This window comes from Aethalodelphis obliquidens, unplaced genomic scaffold, assembly GCF_003676395.1.
Source record: "Aethalodelphis obliquidens isolate GAN/ISIS:26980383/991018 unplaced genomic scaffold, ASM367639v1 scaffold81, whole genome shotgun sequence".
Taxonomy (NCBI): Eukaryota; Metazoa; Chordata; class Mammalia; order Artiodactyla; family Delphinidae; genus Aethalodelphis; species Aethalodelphis obliquidens.
Window position 1 is genome coordinate 4,251,727 of NW_020838025.1, and position 24,779 is coordinate 4,276,505.

General features: G+C 40.4%; 1 protein-coding gene and 1 long non-coding RNA gene across 2 annotated transcripts in view; one reads left to right on the forward strand and one right to left on the reverse strand.

Moving 5' to 3' along the window:
- ERICH6 (glutamate rich 6) overlaps window positions 1-2,845 on the forward strand; it is a 34,012-nt gene extending 31,167 nt beyond the window's left edge. The window contains exon 14 of the mRNA XM_027092831.1: window positions 1,802-2,845. Within this exon, the coding sequence (XP_026948632.1) occupies window positions 1,802-2,065 (264 nt within the window). The 3' untranslated portion in view covers window positions 2,066-2,845. The remainder of the gene's footprint in view (window positions 1-1,801) is intronic.
- Window positions 2,846-6,561: 3,716 nt separating this feature from the next.
- LOC113612734 (uncharacterized) lies at window positions 6,562-22,853 on the reverse strand. The gene is made up of 2 exons (XR_003429942.1): window positions 21,737-22,853; window positions 6,562-6,924 (listed from the first exon to the last, which is right to left on the reverse strand). It is a non-coding gene; the product is annotated as an uncharacterized LOC113612734 (long non-coding RNA).
- Window positions 22,854-24,779: the final 1,926 nt, after the last annotated feature.

Below are 24,779 nucleotides of genomic sequence, written 5' to 3' on the forward strand. Positions count from 1 at the left end.
CTGGGCCACCTCATTTATTTGCCTTTCAGCTGTGCCCATTACATGACTCAGCATATCACTGAGGGTTTTTGTTTCTATTTTGACAAAAAAATTTAATGTCATCAATATGTATTATTCCCAGTTTCCCTCTTAATGGTCTTTGACTTAAATGCTACTTCATATGATGTTAAATTGCTACACCTGCTTTCTTCTAGTTTGCACTGGCTTCATACATCTTTTTTTCATCCTTTGATTTGCAACCTTTTTATGTAGTTTTGAGTTAGATGTGTCCCTGCAAACACATCTAACTTTTGTTGCTTTCCTCAACTTAACAGATTTGATCTTTTAATACGTTATATTTTAATGGTTATTCTAAAAGTAACGTATCTTTTTTTCTATGTGCATAGAACTAAGTTCCAAATCCTCTATTTTCCTTGACAATAATTCTCCCAAATCCCTCAGAAAATATTAACTATACACACACACACACACACATATATATGTATGTATATATATATTCTAAGGTCTGTTTCCCTGAATATTAGCATCTCTGACAGGTAAATCTGGTGCCTCTCATTGAGAAGCCCTGTTTTCCTGCATGTTCTCCTTACCGAAGTGTCCTTCTGCTAACTGTGGAGGAGTGGCATGTGCTGCTGAGGGGTGGAAGGCGAGCTCCAGCGCCAGGCTTCCAGCCTCAGCCTGGGGGCACCGCGGCTCAACACAAAGGGGAGGCCAGGGGACCATGGCAATATTTACCTCAAGGCCTCTCCTCCTCCCATTGCTGTTGACTTTGATCTCAGAATGTGTGTGTTTGGGATTAGTGGTTCCATCTGGTCATTTATCTCTGTACGGATGTGGTCCCAGCTGCTTCTTGATTTTCAGGAATTCCTTAAGATTATTCCTGCAGATAAAAAAAATCTTTCCTATTTCCTATTGATTTACTCTCTGAAAATGTTTTCTGCCATTTTATGGGATTTGGGATCGAAGGAAAACTAAAAATGGAGATCCATCCTCATTACTCAGGCATCTCATCCTCCTTCCCCCCTCCCTCCCTCCCTCCTCCCTTCGAAAGAGGGGAGGGATAAAAATGCAGGAAGATGCTGCGAGTTCTCACATCTCTGGCAGGTAAGAGGTCACTCAGCTTTGCAGGAGGTAGTAGGTGGGCTTGCATTTAGCCCCGCCCCGCCCCGCCGAGGCTATACAGCCCTCCTGCGCTGCCTCAGAAGCCGCAGCTGGGAAACACCTCAGGCGAGGCTGCCCTAACAGACCCTTGACCTTCCCGCAGCTGCGAGGAGACAGCATCAGCCTGAATCACTCAAGGCCGTAAGGAAGTGGGGAGGGTGGAGGGCAAGGAGGGTCGTGTGGAAGGGCCTCCTGGAGATTGGGGCGCGCTTTAGAAGGAAAGGTGCCTTAGTCATCCCGGCTCCTTCTGGAAAGCCCAGCTCAGGGCCTTCCCAGCCTCTAGGCCCGCACCCACCACGCTCTCCGCACTGGGCGTGTCCCAGGGACGGGGTGCCTGCAGCATCTCTGTGCTTCCCCCAGCAGATGCCGGTAAATGACTTGAATACATTGTAAGCATTTGAAAGAAAGTATCCGATTTCTATGTGGTCTGGCCTGCTGTAGTCTCTCAAATCTCCAGAGCATCTCAACTCATTCCTGTTCAGACTAGAATTAACACCACTGCCCCTATTTATAGATAATTAGACTCAAGAGGGAATCCAGCCCCAGATTAGTGTCGCCTCTCGCCTCCTCCCACCCCCTGCTTCTGCAGTCACCATTTCCACCCTGGACCCTGAACTTCCCTTCTCTCTTTCCTGAAAAGCTACCAAACCCTGAAGAGATTCCAGCACTCCGACACCTGAACGGGGACGACCTTCTTCTGCTAGCCAGTTTAATAAAGATCCGACGCCTGTTTCATAAACTGGAAGGATGTGTGAATTTCCCCTCCAGCCAGGTCCGGGAAAAATTAAAGCAACCTTCCTACCTTTCTTCACTTTCTCTAAAACTAATTGCCCTTTGTCACAATTCTGGTATGAAGCAAGATACAATAACAACAATAACAGCTTTGATAAATGAAAAGATTTAACGACAGTGATGGTGCTTTCCTTTGTTTTCTTGAGTCTTTCCGGGAGGGGGTGTCGGAGATTTCAAGAAAAGTGTATAAAACGACTAGGAAATACCAAGGAATGTGCTTTATTACAAATTTAGAGCACATCCAGAGTCATCACTGGTTTGCATTCTTGGTGGGAAAACTAACAACTCACTCTGAGGACAGCAGAGAACAAGCAAGTCAGCCAAAGTGCCCCTATCAGCCAGAGCTCCATCAGGAAAACCGAAAGCAGGGAGGGAGCAGGTGCTTCCACAACCTTCCCCTTCCTAAAGGCTGGGAAAGTGAAGGTCAAGGAACTGCCCTGAGGTCGCTGGGGAAATGAGGGAATCTCAGGAAGCCAAGAAGCCAACAGCACCGAGGAAGAGCTGCAGCCTCACATCCCGGCCGGTGCAAGACCAACAGCTACCCCCTCCCCAAGTCCACCCTCCTGCCAGAGGTGAAGGATGGCTGCTGCTCCTCTCCCGCCTCCCACACCTCAGGCAGCTGCCTCCCCCTGGGGAAACATAATGGTTCCCGCCGGCAAAGGGTTATGGAACAATATGTATCTCCCCTTCTGAGGGGAGGGAGGAGGGATGTTGCTGGATCTGCAATGATGGCCCAGCACAGCATCCTCTGCTCAGTGATGAAGATGCTTCAGAGCAGAAAGCAGAGTTGAGAGTCGGATGTGGAGAACCCTAAAGACTGGACCGCCCAACCCTGCCCTCTCCTGAACTTCTCTGACTTCTCAGTTCCCTGTTCTTTGGGAGAGGGAGGAATGTAGTTGGAGGGGCCATTCCTTCTAGTGAATAACGCATTTGGTGCTAAGGTGTAGCAAGAGAGATTAAGCCTATCCACCGGTGATTGATCAGTTAGCGTGAGGTACTAAATCATACTGTTTTCCTACTAAGAGCCCGCTGAGGAAGCATGGGGAGGAGAAGGAAGGGACAGGAAGAGTGGAAGGATGCTGTGTCCCAGGGAGGGCCGAGTGCTGGGCAGCATGAAACAGGTGAGCTACTGGGAGACTAGGGGCTGGTCTTGGTATTAATCCATTCACCACCATTTTGTTTAAAGCTGCCTTTAACAAATTTACGGTTACCAAAGGGGGAAGTGGGTGGGGGAGGGATGAATTAGGAGTTTGGAATTAGTAGATACAAACTACTATGTACAAAACAGATAAACAACAGGGCCCCACTGTATAGCACAGGGAACTATATTCAATATCCTGTAATAAACCATAATGGAAAATATGAAAAAGAAAATATGTATAACCGAATCACTTTGCTATACACCAGAAACTAACACAACATTGTGAATCAACTATACTTCAATTAAAAAAAAATTTTTTTTAAAGCTGCCTTTAGGGGACTTGTCTGGTGTCACAGGGTTAAGAATCTGCCTTCCAATGCAGGGGACACGGGTTCGATCCCTGGTCAGGAACTAGATTCCACATGCATGCTACAACTAACAGTTCTCATGCCACAACTAAGGGGCCCACAGGCCACAACTAAGGAGCACGTGCCACCAACTAAAGGAGCCAGAGAGCCACAACTAAGGAGCCCACCTGCTGCAACTAAGACCAGGGGCAACCAAAATTTAAAAATTAAAATAGAAAAAAAAATTTTTTAAAGCTGCCTTTGGGCTTCCCTGGTGGTGCAGTGGTTGGGAGTCCACCTGCCAATGCAGGGGACACGGGTTGGAGCCCTGGTCCAGGAGGATCCCACATGCCGCGGAGCAACTAAGCCTGCGTGCCACAACTATTGAAGCCTGTGCGCCTGGAGCCCGTGCTCCGCAACAGGAGAGGTCACCGCAATGAGAGGCCCATGCGCCACGGTGAAGAGTGGCCCACGCTCACCCCAACCAGAGAAATCCCGTGCACAGCAATGAAGACCCAGTGCAGCCAAAAATAAAATAATTTTTTTTAAAAAGCTGCTTTTAATTATCTTACTTTTTAGGAACTGTGTCAACACTGAGAATTCAATTTTCTTATTTTTTCATTTCCATTCTTGCTAATCTCCACTGCTTTCTGAAAAAGAGGTTCCGAGGCTTACGTCTTGATCAATGCTAAATGTCTCTTTCTCTTTCTTATTTTTGCCTTTTGCCTCTTCCTTTTCACTGATAAGTGAAATTTTATTTTCTATAAAGTGAGACAGAAATATTAATTGAGCTAATATGTTTCAATATAGCTCTGAAAAATAGCATATAACAGTATAACGTGTAACAATCACAACAAAGCCTTAACTGGATCTGTTTTTGTACATCATTAAACACTATTTTTGGGTGTGCTGAGCCCTAGTGGATACTGAATAAGGCCTTGATTAACTGGAGATTGGCAGGATAATGAGACAACATCTTTCAACAATTTTGCTTCATGTTTAATAATAAAATGTTATTTATTTAAAATAATTTATGTGTAATAAAGCAATTTATGCTGCTTCTTTAAAATGTATTAAAAATGAACATGTTTATATCTACTTCTAGCTATCTTTTACGGTCATATTTCAAGGCAACTGTATTTACTGAAGGGACTGAGTTGTTAAAAATAACAATAATGATAAATTTTATTTTGAGTATCTATGTATACCAAAAGTGCATTGGGATATGCCACAGATTTTATTTATCATTGTCCATTTTTCCACTTCTCTGTTTCAGGTAATCTTGGTTTTGAATAATCTATTCTGTTAATTCATGGGGTGTGGTTTTTTTCTCATTTTTCACAATAAAAACCTCTTCAAAAAAATTAATCTCGTCTAGGAAACCATAAACAAAACAAAAAGACAACCTACTGACTGGGAGAAAATATTTGCAAATGATGTGCCTAACAAGTGCTTAATTTCCAAAATATACAAACAGCTCATGCAGTTCAATATCAAAAAAACAAACAACCCAATCAAAAAATGGGCAGAAGATCTAAAGAGACATTTCTCCAAAGAAGATATACATTGCCAACAAACACATGAAAGAATGCTCAACATCATTAATCATTAGAGAAATGCAAATCAAAACTACAACGAGGTGTCACCTCACACGGTCACTAATAGTAAGTCCACAAATAATAAATGCTGCTGAAGAGGGTGGGGCGAAAAGGGAACCCTCTTACACTGTTGGTGGGAATGTAAATTGGTGCAGCCACTATGGAGGACAGTATGGAGGTTCTTTAAAAAACTAAAAATAGAGTTACCATATGATCCAACAATCCCACTCCTGGGCATATATCTGCAAAAGACGAAAACTCTAACTTGAAAAGATAAATGCACCTCAGTGTTCACAGCAGCACTATTTACAATAGCCCAAGACATGGAAGCAACCTAAATGTCCATCAACAGGTGAATGGATAAAGAGAATGTGGTACATATGTACAATAGAATATTACTCATCCATAAAAAAGAATGAAATAATGCCATTTGCAGCAATGTGTATGGACCTAGAGATTATCATATTAAGTAAAGTAAGTCAGACAGAGAAAGACAAATATCATATGGTATCACTTATATATGGAATGAACTTATTTACAAAACAGAAACAAACTCACAGACATAGAAAATAAACTTATGATTACCAAAGGGAAAGGGGATGGAGGGATTAACAGAAACACACTACCATATATAAAATAAACAAGGATTTACTGTATAGCACAAGGAACTATATTCAATATCTTGTAATAACCTATAATGGAAAAGAATTTTTAAAAAGTATACACTTAAATATATAGATATGTATAACCGAATCACTTTGTACCTGAAACTTAACACAATATTGTAAATCAACTATACTTCAGTAAAAGAAAAATTAAACTCTTCTAGCCATACACCTGAAAACTAACACAATACACCTGCAATTAACACAATATTGTAAATCAACTATATTTCAATAAAAGAAAAAAAATTAAACTCTTCTAGCCATAAAGTTGTCATATAGTAATATTGCATAAATTGAGGGAGAAGAAAACACTCTAAATATGTAGGTTTTTCCAGATGTAAATTTCAGAAGAATTATTGATGTACTTAAAGCTTAAAGCAGGACTACAAATCCTTGTCTCCATTTATTCCTGATCTCAGGATTTTCACTTTTTTATTTTGTTCATGCATATTTTACATTTTATGTGTACCATTTTGAACAGATAAAATGATCACCTTTGAGAAGATACATATATGCACTTCAATGTAACTGATAAGAAATGAAAACTTTCTGCTTCAGGTAAAGCTGGCAGCAAAGCATGTCAGCAAAGCCTTGGAGACCTGAAACGTAAGAGCACATCCAGTGTATGGGCCTCTGCGCAGTTCTAATAGTGTGTGAGCAACATACACCAAAGTGAGTTTCATTGGTAGCTATTCCTGCTAATAAAAGTCATACCAGGGAATTCCCTGGAGGTCCAGTGGTTGCAACTCCACGCTTTCACTGCCGAGAGGTCTGATAATAAATAAAATTAATAAAAAAAAACAGATTATAGACATAGGTCACATAGACTAAAAATTAACAGGAACTGGAGGCTGGTATCAGAGTGAATGATTTAATTATTGCTGTGACATAAGCTATATTGATAAGTACTGACAACAGCAAAAGTAACTTTGTACTATACAGACATATTTGTCTTTCACAGACAGAGAATGGATAGAAAATGCCGTGCACGTACAAAACACATCCACGTAATTTCCATAAGCACACTTTTTTTTGCAGAGTTTATTAGTTATCAGTCCTAATACAGATGAAGTTGTGAAGTATGAATCAACTTCTGCTTCATTAAACTATGAAGAAAAGGTTTAAAATAAATTACCTTCTAGTGAATGGTCCTTGGCCCTCCAGAAAGAAACGAAGCAATCCATCTAGAGCAGTGATCTTCACTTTTCCCTTCTCAAGCCCTTAAAAAAATTTTTTTAATGCATGTTCTCCCTTGTACATTTTTCAGTTGACATCTATAATGATTCATCACAAGTTTAAGCAATTGCAAAGAATCTAATTTCCAATGTATTATAAATCTTAACATTTTGAAATAAAACGTTACTTTCTGAAATGAATCCAGTGGAATCTAAATACCATAGCAATATGATACCCGTCATTATCCATTAAAAATATATGATTTTTTAAAAATTTTATTTATTTTTGGCTGCATTGGGTCTTCGTTGCTGCGTGCAGGCTTTCTCTAGTTGCGGCAAGCAGAGGCTAGTCTTTGTTGCGACGCACGGGCTTCTCATTGAGGTGGCCTCTCTTGTTGCACAGCACAGGCTCTAGGCGCGTGGGCTTCAGTAGTTGTGGCACGTGGGCTCTAGAGCACAGGCTCAGTAGTTGTGGCGCTCGGGCTGCTGCTCCGCAGCATGTGGAATCTTCCTGGACCAGGGCTCAAACCCATGTCCCCTGCACTGGCAGGCGGATTCTTAACCACTGCGCCACCAGGGAAGTCCCTGACTAACTCTTCTTAACATCATTCTTTTTTTTTTCTTTTTGAACTTACACTTTCACCCTACTTCCTTCAAAGAAGTTTATTGGACTGTGATATATTTTTATGCTTGAAGATCTACTACTGATCATCTGCTCATACTTCTTGACTACAAAAGTATTTGACTACAAAAGTATTTTATTTTAAAAAATTTTAAACTTCACTTCATATGATCTTAAAGCTGTAAGTGTTCAAAAAAATTATTTTGATTGAGTTAACATTACCATTACTAGTAACATATAATTGATCAAAACAACATGACAAATTTTAATTGAAAGTAAAATTTTAGTGGAAATTTATACTCACCCTTTTAAAATTTGATTTAAAGCAAAGAATTGCAAACCCCTTGACAGTGATCTTCAAACTGGCGGCTGTCAATTAATACACAGGCCCCAAGCACTAGGGCCTAAGGTGACAAAAGAAAATTTTTCCTCCCAACAGTGTTTGTGCGTTTATGTGTAATAGTATCTGTTTCATGACCAAGAACCATCTCCATTTTGCACCCCATATGGTGGGGAAACTGGACAAAGCATATTTGGGGTGTCAATTTTACCCTGGATATTCAGCTAAAGCTGATCCCCTGGAGAATCCTTCACCCCTGGGTGTCCTCATATCCCCAGTTTAAAGATCACTATTCTCACCATTTCAGTATATATTTAAAAATTTTCACGTTAAGTGAAAAAACCACAACATACATATATATACATACATATAAAATATACATATATATTTTATATTTATATATACACAAAATATACATATTTTATATTTATATACACACATACATATATTTTATATTTAGACACACACACACCTCAGATGGCTGGCTCCACCAGCTGATTCTAAATTTAAGTTGGTCTAGGATGGAGATGGGCTTCAGTAGTTTTTTAAAGCTCCCCAGCTGATTCTAAAGTGCAGCTGAGGCTGATAATGACTGGATTAGGGCTAAAAGAAGGGAGAAAAAAAATTCCCTAAAAGCATCATAATCAGCACAGACTCCTGCCTACACTCAGCAGGGCCTGCTTTTTTTTTGTTGTTTTTTCCTTTTGTACTGGAAGGAAAAACCATCACCTCCACCATGAAGAACTCTGGGACATGGTATTGTCTGGGAATTCGGGGACAGGGAAAGGGTTCTTCCCTGCAAAGCATACTGTCTCATGCAGAGATCAAACTGACAGTATTCAGACTCAAAGGAAATGTGCTTTTTTTTTTTAAACCAAATTTTTACAAGAAATTCAATGCATCCATTTTAAGTGTAGTGTCCTTATCTTCTGTATTGGAAGGCTTCCTCTTCCTCTATAAGCAATGTGTCTTGTTTTCCTCTGGCTGCTTTATAAGGTTTTTCTCTTTATTATTGGTTTTCAGCAGATAGAAAAACAACAGAAAAAAAAATCAATAAACCAAAAGTTGTTTCCTTGAAAATATCAACAGAATTGACAAGCCTTTAGACCGGCCAAGGGAAAAAAGAGAAAAGACTCAAATTACCTAAAACAGGAACAAAAGAGGAGACACGAAACTTACAGATATGAAAAGGATTATAAGCGAATACTATGGACTATACTAACAAAATAGATAAATGAAATGCACAAATTCCCAGGAATACACAAAATACTGAAACTGATATAAGAAGAAATGGAAAATATGACTTGGCCTATAAGATATAAAATTAGTAATTTTTAAATTTCCACAAAGAAAAGCTGAGGTCCAGATGGCTTCACTAGTGAATTTTACCAAACGTCCAGAAAAAAAATGATATAAATTCTTCACAAATTGTTCTGAAAAACAGAAGAGGAGCAGACACCTCCCAACACATTCTATGAGGCCAGTATTACCCTGATACCAAATCAAAGATAGCACAAGAAAAGAAACTAAAGATCTATATTGCTTATGAATATTGATGCAAAAACTCTCAATAAATACTAGCAAACCAAATCTAGTAACATATAAATAAGATTATACACCACACCATGGCCACATGAAATTTATCCCAGGATATGAGGTTGGTTTAACATCTGGAAATCAATTAATATAATAGTGTAGAATAAGGGGGGAGGGAGAGACATGATTAAATAAATGCAGAAAAAGCAGGGAACTTCCTAACCCTGATAAAGGACATCTATGAAAACTTCACAGCTTTAAGTAACATCATACTTAATGGTAAAAGCCTGGATGCTTTCCACCAAAATCAAGAACATGCAAGATGTCTGCTCTGGCCACTCCTGCTTAGCACTGTACGAGAGGTTCTCGTCAGGACAAGAGAAAGAAATAAAAGGCATCCAGATCTGAAAGAAAAGAAGTAAAACTATCTCTATTTGCAGATGGAATGATTTTATACATAGAAAACCCTACGTAATCCACACACACACGCAAATATTAGAACCAATAAACGAGTTCAGCAAAGTTACAGAATACAGGATTAATGTACAAAAATAAATTGTATTTCTACACACTAGCAGTGAACATTCTAAGAATGAAATTAAGAAAACAATTCCATTTATGATACCATCAATAAAATATCTGGGTACAATTTTAACAAAAGAATTCAAGACCTGTACACTGAAAACTACAAAAACATTGTTGAAAAAAATTAAAGACCTAAATAAATGGAATGACACCCATGTTCTCAGATCAGAAGACTTGATATTGTTAAGATGACAATACTCTTCAAACTGATTTAACATAATCTACAGATTAACAATCTCTATCAGAATCCTTGCTAGTTTCTTTGCAGAAACTGACAAGTTGATCCTAAAGCTCATATGGAAATGCCAAGGGACCCAGAATAGCCCAAACGATCTTGAAAAGGAAGAACAAAGGTGGAAGATTCATCAAACCCTATTTCAAAACATACTATAAAGCTACAGTAATCAAGATAGTGCCCTAATGGTATAAGGCTAGACAATGGAATAGAATTGATAATGGTCAATGGATTTTGACAAGGTGACAACACAATTCAATGAGGAAACAATAGTCTTTTCAGCAAATGTATTCCACATACAAAAACTGTCCTTGGAACCCTCCTTAAACCCTATACAAAAATAATGCAAAATGGATCAAAGACCCAACTGTAAGAACTAAAACTATAAAACTCTTACAAAAAAAAATAGGCATAAATCTTGATGACCTTGAAGTAGGCAATGGTTTTTCAGATATGATGCCAAAAGCAAAAATAACAACAAAAAAAGATAAACTGAACTTCACCAATATTAAAAATTTTTGTGCTTCGAAGGACACCACCGTTAAGTAAAAAAGACAACCCACAAAAAAAAGAAAACCTGCAAATCATATATCTGACAGAAGTCTAGCATGCAGAATATATAAACAACTCTTATAACTTAATGAGTAACAACCCAATTAAAAAAGGGCAAAAGATATGAATAGACATTTCTTCAAGTAAGATATACAATGGCCAATAAGCACATGAAAATATGCTCAACATCATTAGTTATCAAAATTTCAGATAAAACCACAATGAAATACCACTTCAGACACTAGGATGGCTATAATCAAAAAGTCAGATAAAATAACAAGTGTTGGTGAAGATGTAGATAAATTGGAACACTGCTGGTGAGAATGTAAACTGGTGTAGCCACTTTGGATTTTTCTCTTTCTTCAGTTTACTTTCTTTTGCTATGTCTTCAAGTTCATTGATCTTTTTCATCAGTGTCTAATCTTCTTTTAAGCCCCTCCAGGGAATTATTCATATAAGATATTGTATGGTTTCATTGCTAGAAGTTCCATTTGGTTCCATTTCTGTATCTCCAATTCCTCTTATCATTGTATTCATGTTTCTCTTTAAATATCTGAGCATATGCATAAAAACTATTTTAAAATCTTTGTCTGCTAATCCTATCGTTAGTCATTTCTGGGTGCTTTCTATTTATTGGTTTTTCTGCTGACTATAGCTCACATTTTCCAGCTTCTATGTACAGTAAATTTTTAATGGATTAACACTGCAAATTCTGCATTGGGGAGTGTTGAATTTTGTGAATTCCTTCAAAAGGTGTAAGACTGTTCAGTGAGGCAGCTTGGTTACTTTTGGATCATGCTGAACCTTTCAAGGCTTGTTATTAAATTCATGAGTGTGAGTTTAAGATAATCTTTACTCTGGGCAGTTCAGCCCTACTGCCAAGATGTGACCCTTCTGAGGTCTCTACTGAATGGCCTAAATGTATAACTCTCCATTCTAGCAGCTCAGAACATGAATGTTTCCCAGCCTTTTTGAGCTCAGGTAATTTGTTCAGCTTGCCAACTACCCATTCTTTGCCCAGCCTTATGAAGTTTCAGCAATACACTCAATGAAACTCCTATGGAGACTTTTGTGGCCGTTTCCTTTTTTTTTTTTTTTTTTGTGGTACACAGGCCTCTCACTGCTGTGGCCTCCCCCGTTGCGGACCACAGGCTCCAGACGCACAGACTCAGCAGCCATGGCTCACAGGCCCAGCCGCTCCGCAGCATGTGGGATCTTCCCGGACCGGGACACCAACCCGTGTCCCCTGCATCGGCAGGCGGACTCTCAACCACTGCGCCACCGGGGAAGCCCTTGTGGCCGTTTCTTTGCATAGCTCCTTCTTCTATGGCTGTCTGCCCTACAAATTCTAGCCCCCTCCATGAATTCCAATCTGCCTCAACTTAATAACATGACTATGCTTTGATGGGGATCCCCCTTCTCTCCATCTTAGCCTGGAAAGTGCCTTTGTTATGAACTGAATTGTCTTCCCCCGAAATTCATATGTTGAAGCCCTAACCCTCACTGTGACTATACATCAGAGACAGGGCTTTCAGGGAGGTAAAGTTAAACAAATTCATAAATGTAGAGCCCCAATCCTATAGGCTTGGTGTCCTTATAATAGACAACAGATCTGTCTCTCCACTATGTCTTGAAAACATAGTGAGAAGACAGCTACCTACAAGCCTCACCAGAAACCAACCCTGATAGCACCTTGTTTATTTCTTTCTCGTCTCCAGAACTATGAGAACATAAATTCCTGTTGCTCAAGCCACCCAGTCTGTGGGATTTGGTTATGGCAGCCCGAGCTAAGATAGCCTCCCAAGCGAAAGCCTGAAAGTGGTGGTTGTATGTGGTTCATTGCTATTTTCCTTTCTCTTGAGGATCAGAGTCCTGCACTGCCTGGTGTCCAATTTCTGAAAGTAGTTGTTTCACAAATTTCATCTACTTCTAGTTATCTATTCAGGAAGGTTAGTTAGGTCTCAGTTACTCCATCATGGCCAGAAGCATGAATGCCCTTGCAACATGTTTATCTTTTAACTCAATTATTTTCAGAAATTTCAAGATGGAAAGGTACAACCCCATCATGAGTGACCCTTGAGAAATCTTCAGTCACTGCCCACTATTCTCCAGAGAAAAACAAGTGTATTATGCCATCTTGACTGCTGAGGGAGTGAGGATCCTATATATATCTGGCAGCTCAGTATAGGCTAATCAAGATTTTAGATTTCAGCAAGACAAGACTTTTAGGTCCTACTCATATTTGTAGTAACATGGAGTTCTCATTCAGTCCAAGAAAATAATCAGTTTAATATCCATCATACAACTTTCCTTACAGTAAGAAAAATTAATCCCCTACAGAAATATCTAGCTGTGTCCTTCCTGAAATCAATACTCACAGGACATACAGAGTACTTCCCCTGGAGACTGAAGCCAAGATTATGTCCTGGACTGGATCACAAAGGGCAAAGATGGATTCTCAAAAACACACAACAGGGTTGTTTGGCCTGAGGCGACCCAGCACTGGAGGCTACAGGCTCCTTGGTGTGGCTAATGGCTGACTCCGGGAGGGCTCATGCCAAGGAGTACTTCCCAGAACTGCTACCAGTGTCCTTGTCCTCACCGTGAGGCACAGCCAATCCCCACCTCTTCAGGAGGCCCTGCAACACTAGCAGATCACTGGTTCTCAAACTTTGTCTAGCGTGTATCAGAAACCCCAGGAGGACATGTGAAAACACAGATGACTGGGTTCCAGCCCCAGAGTTCCTGATTCAAAAGAGAGTTTGAGACCATGTAAAAATCCTCTTCCCCCAGAGACGGGCATGAGACGATAAGGCGGCTGCTGCCACCACCAAGAAGCCTGTGGACGAGCACAGACCACTATCCACACCTCCCTTCCGGGAGCCTGGTGAAGCCCGCCACTGCCAGGGTCCCGTGGTCCAGGGACAACTTCCCCAGAAGAATGCACGGCGCGCCTCAGGCTGGTGCAACGTTACGCTGGCCTCTGCCGCCGCAGGCCCGCCCCGCACTCCCTGCCCCCACCCCGCCGCCAGCCTGAGTGAGCCAGAGCCCCCGAGTCAGCGGCTCCATTAACCCCGTCCTGTCTGAGCGAAGAACAGACGCCCTCCGGCGACCTACACGCAGAGGCAGGGCCAAATCCAAAGCTGAGCCCCTAGGAGCTGTGAGAACAAAGAAGAGAAAGGGAAATCTCTCCCAGCAGCCTCAGAAGCAGCGGATTAAATCCCCACAATCAACTTGATGTACCTGCATCTGCGGAATACATGAATAGACAACTAATCATCCCAAATTGAGGAGGTGGACTTTGAGAGCAAGATTTATGATTTTTTCCCCTTTTCCTCTTTTTGTGAGTGTGTATGTGTATGCTTCTCCATGAGATTTTGTCTGTATAGCTTTGCTTTCACCATTTGTCCTAGGGTTCTAACCCTCCGGGATTTTTTTCTTTTACTTAAAAAAATTTTTTTTCTTAATAATTATTTCTTACTTTTTATTGTAATAACTTTATTTTATCTTACTTAATTTTATTTTATCCTCTTTCTTTCTTTCTATTTTATCTCCCTTTTATTCTGAGCTGTGTGGAGGACAGGCTCTTGGTGCTCCAGCCAGGAGTCACTGCTGTGCCTCTGAGGTGGGAGAGCCAATTTCAGGACACTGGTCCACAAGAGACCTCCCAGCTCCACGTAATATCAAACGGCAAAAACCTCCCAGAGATCTCCATCTCAACGCCAAGACCCAGCTTCACTCAACGACCACCAAGCTACACTGCTGGACACCCTATGCCAAACAACTAGCAAGACAGGAACACAGCCCCATCCATTAGCAGAGAGGCTGCCTAAAATCATAACAAGGCTACAGACACCCCAAAACACACCACCAGTCGTGGACCTGCCCACCAGAAAGACAAGATCCAGCCTCATCCACCAGAACACAGGCACTAGTCCCCTCCACCAAGAAACCTACACAACCCACCGAACCAACCTTAGCCACTGGGGACAGACACCAAAAACAACGGAAACTACGAACCTGCAGCCTGCAAAAAGGAGACCCCAAACACAGTAAGATAAGCAAAATGAAAAGACAGAAAAACACACAGCAGATGAAGGAGCAAGATAAAAACCCACCAGACCTAACAAATGAAGAGGAAATAGGCAGTCTACCTGAAAAAGAATTCAGAATAATGATAGTAAAGATGATCCAAAATCTTGGAAATAGAATAGACAAAATGCAAGAAACATTTAACAAGGACCTAGAAGAACTAAAGAGAAAACAAACAATGATGAACAACACAATAAATGAAATTAAAAATACTCTAGAAGGGATCAATAGCAGAATAACTGAGGTAGAAGAACGGATACGTGACCTGGAAGATAAAATAGTGGAAATAACTACTGCAGAGCAGAATAAAGAAAAAAGAATGAAAAGAACTGAGGACAGTCTCAGAGACCTCTGGGACAACATTAAATGCACCAGCATTTGAATTATAGGGGTCCCAGAAGAAGAAGAGAAAAAGAAAGGGACTGAGAAAATATTTGAAGAGATTATAGTTGAAAACTTCCCTAATATGGGAAAGGAAATAGTTAATCAAGTCCAGGAAGCACAGAGAGTCCCATACAGGATAAATCCAAGGAGAAACACGCCAAGACATGTATTAATCAAACTATCAAAAATTAAATACAAAGAAAACATATTAAAAGCAGCAAGGGAAAAACAACAAATAACACACAAGGGAATCCCCATAAGGTTAACAGCTGATCTTTCAGCAGAAACTCTGCAAGCCAGAAGGGACTGGCAGGACATATTTAAAGTGATGAAGGAGAAAAATCTACCACCAAGATTACTCTACCCAGCAAAGATCTCATTCAGATTTGATGGAGAAATTTAAACCTTTACAGACAAGCAAAAGCTGAGAGAGTTCAGCACCACCAAACCAGCTTTACAACAAATGCTAGGCAAGAAACACAAGAGAAGGAAAAGACCTACAATAACAAACCCAAAACAATTAAGAAAATGGAAATAGGAACATACATATCGATAATTACCTTAAATGTAAATGGATTAAATGCTCCCACCAAAAGACAAAGACTGGCTGAATGGATACAAAAACAAGACCCGGGGCTTCCATGGTGACCCAGTGGTTGAGAGTCCGCCTGCCGATGCAGGGGACACAGGTTCGTGCTCCAGTCCGGGAAGATCCCAACATGCCGTGGAGCGGCTGGGCCCATGAGCCATGGCCAGTGAGCCGGCACCTCCGGAGCCTGTGCTCCGCAACGGGAGAGGCCACAACTGTGAGAGGCCTGCGTACCGCAAAAAAAAAAAAAACAAAAAACAAGACCCGTATATATGCTGTCTACAAGAGACCCACGTCAGACCTAGGGACACATACAGACTGAAAGTGAGGGGACGGAAAAAGATATTTCATGCAAATGGACATCAAAAGAAAGCTGGAGTAGCAATTCTCATATCAGACAAAATAGACTTTAAAACAAAGACTATTACAAGAGACAAAGAAAGACACTACATAATGATCAAGGGATTGATCCAAGAAGAAGATATAACAATTGTAAATATTTATGCACCCAACATAAGAGCACCTCAATACATAAGGCAAATACTAACAGCCATAAAAGGGGAAATCGACAGTAACACAATCATAGTAGGGGACTTTAACACCTCACTTTCACCAATGGACAGATCATCCAAAATGAAAATCAATAAGGAAACACAAGCTGTAAATGATACATTAAACAAGAGGGACTTAATTGATATTTATAGGACATTCCATCCAAAAACAACAGAATACACATTTTTCTCTAGTGCTCATGGAACATTTTCCAGGATAGATCATATCTTGGGTCACAAATCTAGACTTGGTAAATTTAAGAAAATTGAAATCGTATGAAGTATCTTTTCCGACCACAACGCTATGAGACTAGATATCAATTACAGGAAAAGATCTGTAAGAAAAACAAACACATGGAGGCTAACAATACACTACTCAGTAACGAAGTGATCACTGAAGAATCAAAGAAGAAATCAAAAAATACCTAGAAACAAATGACAATGGAGACACGACGACCCGAAACCTATGGGATGCAGCAAAAGCAGTTCTAAGACGGAAGTTTATAGCAATACAATCCTACCTTAAGAAACAGGAAACATTTCAAATAAACAACTTAACCTTGCACCTAAAGCAATTAGAGAAAGAACAAAAAAACCCCAAATTTAATAGAAGGAAAGAAATCATAAAGATCAGATCAGAAATAAATGAAAAGGAAACGATAGCAAAGATCAATAAAACTAAAAGCTGGTTCTTTGAGAAGATAAACAAAATTGATAAACCATTAGCCAGACTCATCAAGAAAAAAAGGAAGACTCAAATCAATAGAATTAGAAATGAAAAAGGAGAAGTAACAACTGACACTGCAGAAATACAAAAGATCATGAGAGATTACTACAAGCAACTCTATGCCAATAAAATGGACAATCTGGAAGAAATGGACAAATTCTTAGAAATGCACAACCTGCTGAGACTGAACCAGGAAAAAATAGAAAATATGAACAGACCAATCACAAGCACTGAAATTGAAACTGTGATTAAAAATCTTTCAACAAATAAAAGCCCAGGACCAGATGCCTTCACAGGCGAATTCTATCAAACATTTAGAGAAGAGCTAACACCTATCATTCTCAAACTCTTCCAAAATAGAGCAGAGGGAGGAACACTCCCAATCTCATTCTACGAGGCCACCATCACCCTGATACCAAAACCAGACGAAGATGTCACAAAGAAAGAAAACTACAGGCCATCTATGAGGAACGCAGATGCAAAACTCCTCAACAAAATACTAGCAAACAGAATCCAACAGCACATTAAACGGATCATACACCACGATCAAGTGGAGTTTATTCCAGGAATGCAAGGATTCTTCAATATACGCAAATCAATCAACGTGATACACCATATTAACAAACTGAAGGAGAAAAACCATATGATCAGAGAAAGCTTGACAAAATTCACCACCCATTTATGATAAAAACCCTGCAGAAAGTAGGCATAGAGGGAACTTTCGTCAACATAATAAAGGCCATATATGACAAACCCACAGCCAACATTGTCCTCAATGGTGAAAAACTGAAACCATTTCTACTAAGATCAGGAACAAGACAAGGTTGCCCACCCTCACCACTCTTATTCAACATAGTTTTGGAAGTTCTAGCCACAGCAATCAGAGAAGAAAAAGAAATAAAAGGAATCCACATCAGAAAAGAACAAGTAAAGCTGTCACTGTTTGCAGATGACATGATACTACACATAGAGAATCCTAAAAATGCTACCAGAAAACTACTAGAGCTAATCAATGAATTTGGTAAAGGATACAAAATTAATGCACAGAAATCTCCGGCATTCTTATACACTAATGATGAAAAATCTTAAAGTGAAATTAAGAAAACACTCCCATTTACCACTGCAACAAAAAGAATAAAATATCTAGGAATAAATCTACCTAAGGAGACAAAAGACCTGTATGTAGAAAATTATAAGACACTGATGAAAGAAATTAAAGATGATATAAATAGATGGAGAGATACACCATGTTCTTGGATTGGAAGAATCAACATTGTGAAAATGACTCTACTACCCAAAGCAATCTACAGATTCAATGCAATCCCTATCAAACTACCACTGGCATTTTTCACAGAACTAGAACAAAAAATTTCACAATTTGTATGGAAACACAAAAGACCCCGAACAGACAAAGCAATCTTGAGAACAAAAAAATGGAGCTGGAGGAATCAGGCTCCCTGACTTCAGACTATACTACAAAGCTACAGTAATCAAGACAGTATGGTACTGGCACAAAAACAGAAATACAGATCAATGGAACAGGATAGAAAACCCAGAGATAAATCCACACACATATGGTCACCTTATCTTTCATAAAGGAGGCAAGAATATACAGTGGAGAAAAGACAGCCTCTTCATAAGTGGTGCTGGGAAAACTGGACAGGTACATGTAAAAGTATGAAATTAGAACACCCCCTAACACCATACAGGAAAAGAAACTCAAAATGGATTAAAGACCTAAATGTAAGGCCAGACACTATAAAACTCTTAGAGGAAAACATAGGCAGAACACTCTATGACATAAATCACAGCAAGATCCTTTTTGACCCTCCTCCTAGGGAAATGGAAATAAAGTCAAAAATAAAGAAATGGGACCTAATGAAACGTCAAAGCTTTTGCACAGCAAAGGAAACCATAAACAAGACCAAAAGACAACCCTCAGAATGGGAGAAATTATTTGCAAATGAAGCAACTGACAAAGGATTAATCTCCAAACTTTACAAGCAGCTCATGCAGCTCCATAACAAAAAAACAAACAACCCAATCCAAAAATGGACAAAAGACCTAAAGAGACGTTTTTCCAAAGAAGATATACAGATTGCCAAGAAACACATGAACGAATGCTCGACATCATTAATCATTAGGAAAATGCAAATCAAAACTACAATGAGGTATCATCTCACACCAGTCAGAATGGCCATCATCAAAAAATCGACAAACAATAAATGCTGGAGAGGGTGTGGGGAAAAGGGAACACTCTTGCACTGTTGGTGGGAATATAATTTGATACAGCCACTATGGAGAACAGTATGGAGGTTCCTTAAAAAACTACAAATAGAACTACCATACGACCCAGCAATCCCACTACTGGGCATATACCCAGAGAAAACCATAATTCAAAGAGTCATGTCAGGCTTCCCTGGTGGCGCAGTGGTTGAGAGTCCGCCTGCCGATGCAGGGGACACGGGTTCGTGCCCCCGTCCGGGAAGATCCCACATGCCGCGGAGCGGCTGGGCCCGTGAGCCATGGCCGCTGAGCCTGCGTGTCCGGAGCCTGTGCTCCGTAACGGGAGAGGCCACAACAGTGAGAGGCCTGCTTACCGCAAAAAAAAAAAAAAAGAGTCATATACCAAAATGTTCATTGCAGCTCTATTTACAATAGCCAGGACATGGAAGCAACCTAAGTGTCCATCAACAGATGAATGGATAAAGAAGATGTGGTACATATATACAATGGAATATTACTCAGCCATAAAAAGAAACGAAATTGATTTATTTGTAGTGAGGTAGATAGACCTAGAGTCTGTCATACAAAGTGAAGTAAGTCAGAAGGAGAAGAACAAATACCATATGCTAACTCATATATATGGAATCTAAGAAAAAAAAGGTCATGAAGAACCTAGGGGTAATACGGGAATAAAGACAGACCTACTAGAGCATGGACTTGAGGATATGGGGAGGGGGCAGGGTAAGCTGTGACAAAGTGAGAGAGTGGCATGGACATATATACACTACCAAACGTAAAACAGATAGCTAGTGGGAAGCAGCCACATAGCACAGGGAGATCAGCTAGGTGGTTTGTGACCATCTAGAGGGGTGGGATAGGGAGGGTGGGAGGGAGGGAGACGCAAGAGGGAAGTGATATGGGAACATATGTATAACTGATTCACTTTGTTATAAAGCAGAAAGTAACACACCATTGTAAAGCAATTATACCCCAATAAAGATGTTAAAAAAAATAAAATAAAATAAAACCAAAAAAAAAAGAAACACACCATTGTAAAGCAATTATACTCCAATAAAGATGTTTAAAAAAAAAACCCACAATAATCACACTAATCCACTAGACACTTTAATTACAGTGAATTTCATGCTCTCAGGACAAAAAGGGAGGCTCCTTAGTCAATAAGCAGAAAATAGATACAAAGAGATATTTAAATGATACCCAAGGGTTAAAAGTTAAATTGTAAACATGAGACTTTAGATTTAAGAAGGGTAATTCTAAGGGAATGTAAATTTTATCATGAACCCAAACCTTGAAGTAAAAGAAAACTCCCGAATATAAAGGGACTATGACCACAGAAGCTGACACTGATTTTTAATTGAATAAATCAGTGTGTGTGTGTGCGTGCACGCGAGGATGCCAGAATAATATTTTTCTTACAGCCTCTGCCTCCCCTCCACTCCAGCCCTCTGTATCCTCTCTACAGCCAAATCACCTCAAAACCCAGATCTGATCCTACTACTCATCTGCACAAAAACCTTCCTTGGCTATCATCCATAGAATGCAGCCCAATTCCTCAGCTCTCAGTGCCCTCAATCATCTTTCCCCAACCTACCTTTCCAGCCTATTTCCCACCACATCACCCACCCCTCTTTCACCCACCCCCTCCCAGACACTTCTCCTCTATGGTCCTTCCCTTACAGGAATTATCACAAAGACCCTGTGCCTCTGTGCTCTTTTCCATCTCTAAAATGCTCTTTGTTCCTCTGTGCCTTCCCAACCCCCCTCCCCCATCTATCAAAAATTCTATATTTAAGGGCTTAGAGCCACTGCCCCACCCTCTGCTTCTGTAGCCCGCTTTGTTAGGCTTGTTTTACGAGGTCTTATTATGTTGTGCTGTGTTTAACTAAACTATAAGCTTGAATGCAGCAATTGTATTAGACGTCTTCACAACTGTTATCCTCCACATTACCTGGCACAAAGAAACCTCTCAAAACATGCAGGGCTTCCCTTGTGGCGCAGTGGTTAAGAATCACCTGCCAATGCAGGGCACACGGGTTCGAGCCCTGGTCCGGGAAGATTCCACATGCCGCAGAGCAACTAAGCCCGTGCACCACAACAACTGAGCCTGCACTCTAGAGCCCACGAGACACAACTGCTGGAGCCCATGTGCCACAACTACTGAAGCCCGCACCCCTGAGCCTGTGCTCTGCCACAAGAAGCCACTGCAATGAGAAGCCCACGCACTGCAAGGAAGAGTAGCCCCCACTCACCACAACTGGAGAAAGCCCACACACAGCAACGAAGACCCAACGCAGCCATAAATAAATAAATTTATATATATATATATAAAAACATGCTTGTAAGAAGCTAAATGGAAACATTATTCTGAAGTTGGAATATTCCAAGAACACGACTGACTTTCAAGTTGTGGATCTGCTTGTCCCTCGGTACAGACTCCAAAGCTATTTTTCCCCCCTCAGTCAGCCTAAGGATAGGTGGAAGCCTGGAGAATTTAAACATAGGTTATTTTAATCGTTGGAAGCCACTGCTGGACTCTACCAGTCTGGAATGTTAATCATCTTTTACCATCCAACTCATTAATACAAATGTCTCAAGGGGAAAAAATATTCCTACACCAATGCCACTTTTTTTAAGTTATTTCAAAGTTGCTTCTGATCATGTAGCTTCACTTTCCCACACAAGTTTCAAGAGAATAGGAACTTCCCTAGGAAACACTGTGAAGTCTCTTCTTTATGTACCCTTCTGTGCTCTGCTCTGACCCACTACCAACCTCAAGCCCTCAAAGTTCTTCTCTCCTTTCCCTAATCAAAAACAGGATTTAATAAGAGCCATTTCTCTTTGTTGGCCTGTTACATTTGACGGTTCTTTCCCACAAAAATATGTCACCTTCAACTTAGCTTTTTATTTCATTACTGGAATGAAAGCTTCCTCTGTTGAAGTAATTTGAAATTTAAATATGGAAAAACTACTCAGGGGGGCAAAGGAGACCCTTTGAAACCACATCAGGCCTCCTTAATAGCAAATCCTTTCAAGCCTGGCTAGAAAAGAGCCGCCCTCTCCCACCCCCGGAGGCTGATCAGTTTTTCCACCCTCCTTCCCCTCCAGGTCCCAGCTAAAGGCTATGTATGGTTCCCAGGCTCCATTCCAGGACCCTCTCTGCATGATGTGTTGGTCCACTGGTCTCTGTCTCTCAGTCTTTTTCTTCCCCTTTCCCACCACCCTCCTCCAACTCTCCTAACCCAGAGTTCTCAACAGCTGCCCTACTAACATTTTGGACCAGATTATCCTTTGTTGTAGCAAGCTGTCTTGGACACTGTGGGATGTTTCACAACATCTCTGGCTCTACCAGCTACATGCCAGGAGCAACACACCCTACGCTCCCAGGAGTAACAGTCAAAAATGTCTCATCACCACGTAGAGAATGGACTTGAGGACACGGGGAGTAAGAAGGGTAAACCGGGACGAAGTGAGAGAGTAACACTGACATATATACACTACCAAATGTAAAATAGCTAGCTAGTGGGAAGCAGCTGCATAGCACAGGGTGATCAGCTCGATGCTTTGCGACCACCTAGAAGGGTGGGATAGGGAGGGTGGGAGGGGAGACACAAGAGGGAGGGGATATGGGGATATATGTATACGTATAGCTGAATCACTTTGTTATACAGCAGAAACTAACCCACTATTGTAAAGCAATTATACTCCAATAAAGATGTTTAAAAAATAATAATAAAGCAAATAAAACAGAGGCTTAAAAAAAAAGTCTCATCACCAGTGTCTAGAGGGTGAAACCCCCAGCTGCGAACCACCGCCTTAACCAAATCCATTCATTCATCCATCCATCCACTCATTCATAGGCACCATTTATAAAACCACCATTTTAGCCTTCCTCAAGACTTCCAGAGGCTTATGTTATCAGCATGTCTGTCATTACTTTACTCTAGACAGTATTTAGTTTTTTTTTAACACTTTAAAACTCACAGTTATGCTTCTCACATTATCTTCCCACATGCATCTTCTGGATACAAATTTCCTGGAACACATCCTCTTCAGTTATTGTAATAAGTCCTAAGTGCAAAGCTTTAGTGCAGATTATATATAAACTTTATGTACATTTAAAGAAAATGACTATAATGTAGATCACTCCATGTTTCCTAAGATGATGTGTACAAACAAGCACACTCACACACCAACACCAAGAAAAATAAGCAATGGAGCAGGGATTACACAGTCTCAGGAGAAACAGTTTCCTGGAATATGAATTTTGCTTGAAGATTTAAGGAGTTATTAATACAATAAAACAAAATTTTTATGTTAAAAGCAACATGAACAATTTGGAGCGAATTTCTTGCATGAATTTTAAAATAAGTATTTGGCAAAATTGTATTTTGCAAAGGATCACATCAAGCCGTAGTCCCAGGCAGACCTGTGCTTCAGCAAAAATGCTGAGAAGCCCTACTTTAGTGGAACTTGCCTTCTCTTCTTCTGGGGTACCCTGCACTGTGTCGCCTTTTATTTTCAGTTTCGTTGAAGTGAAAAATTCCACACCATAGCTAAAGTAAAAGTAAATAAACAGTTGTGAAGTGAAACTGAGATTAAATTTTTAAGTTTGCTTTGTTACTGGTCTCTTCTCTTCCCACCAGGAGTAATTTCTGAAGAAGCTCTCTTTGCTTTTCTACTCCTTCCCCAAGCCCCACCAACAGTATAGGGTTTTGTTTTCCTTTCATTTTAGCATTGCCACAAGCTATAGAAATCAGGGCAAGATACTTAACTCCTAGTCTTTTCTTCAGAATTCTGAAATAAATCTCAAAATCTTTTGTAACACCAAATTTCCATGGCTCTGAATAATATAGAATTTTACTAGCAGAATCACACTGATTAACTTACCTATTGTTTAAATACATTATATATTTTAATACCTTTAAAATAGTCTCATCATGAAAGCCTATGGACTATTAAAAGATGAAATGCAACCGCATTTTCTAATACATTAAAAAATATATATTTAGAAGGAAATGTCATCAGTACACTTCCCTGCAAACAGACCTGCTCTTAGCAACTCAAGAATAAACAAGAACAGTAATTGTCTTTTCCTCTAGTAAGAGTTGCTAGTACACAAAGTCATGAGTATAGCCAGTGGCCGAAGGGAGTACTGTTAGCAACCTGCCTGCCAGGTTCTAACACTTTACTAACCAAGCCAAGCGACCCAGTGCTGGCTCCTGATAATTCCCAGATAGCTAAGCACTTGGTCTCAGCAGCTTATAACCACAAAGCCATAAACTTGTCTTAAGCAGTTATGATCCTGAATAGGAAGGAGGTTGGGTGGAGGGAGTAAAGTCAATAATTAGAGAAAAGGGGGCTTCCCTGGTGGCACAGTGGTTGAGAGTCCGCCTGTCGATGCAGGGGACGCGGGTTCCTGCCCCGGTCCGGGAGGATCCCA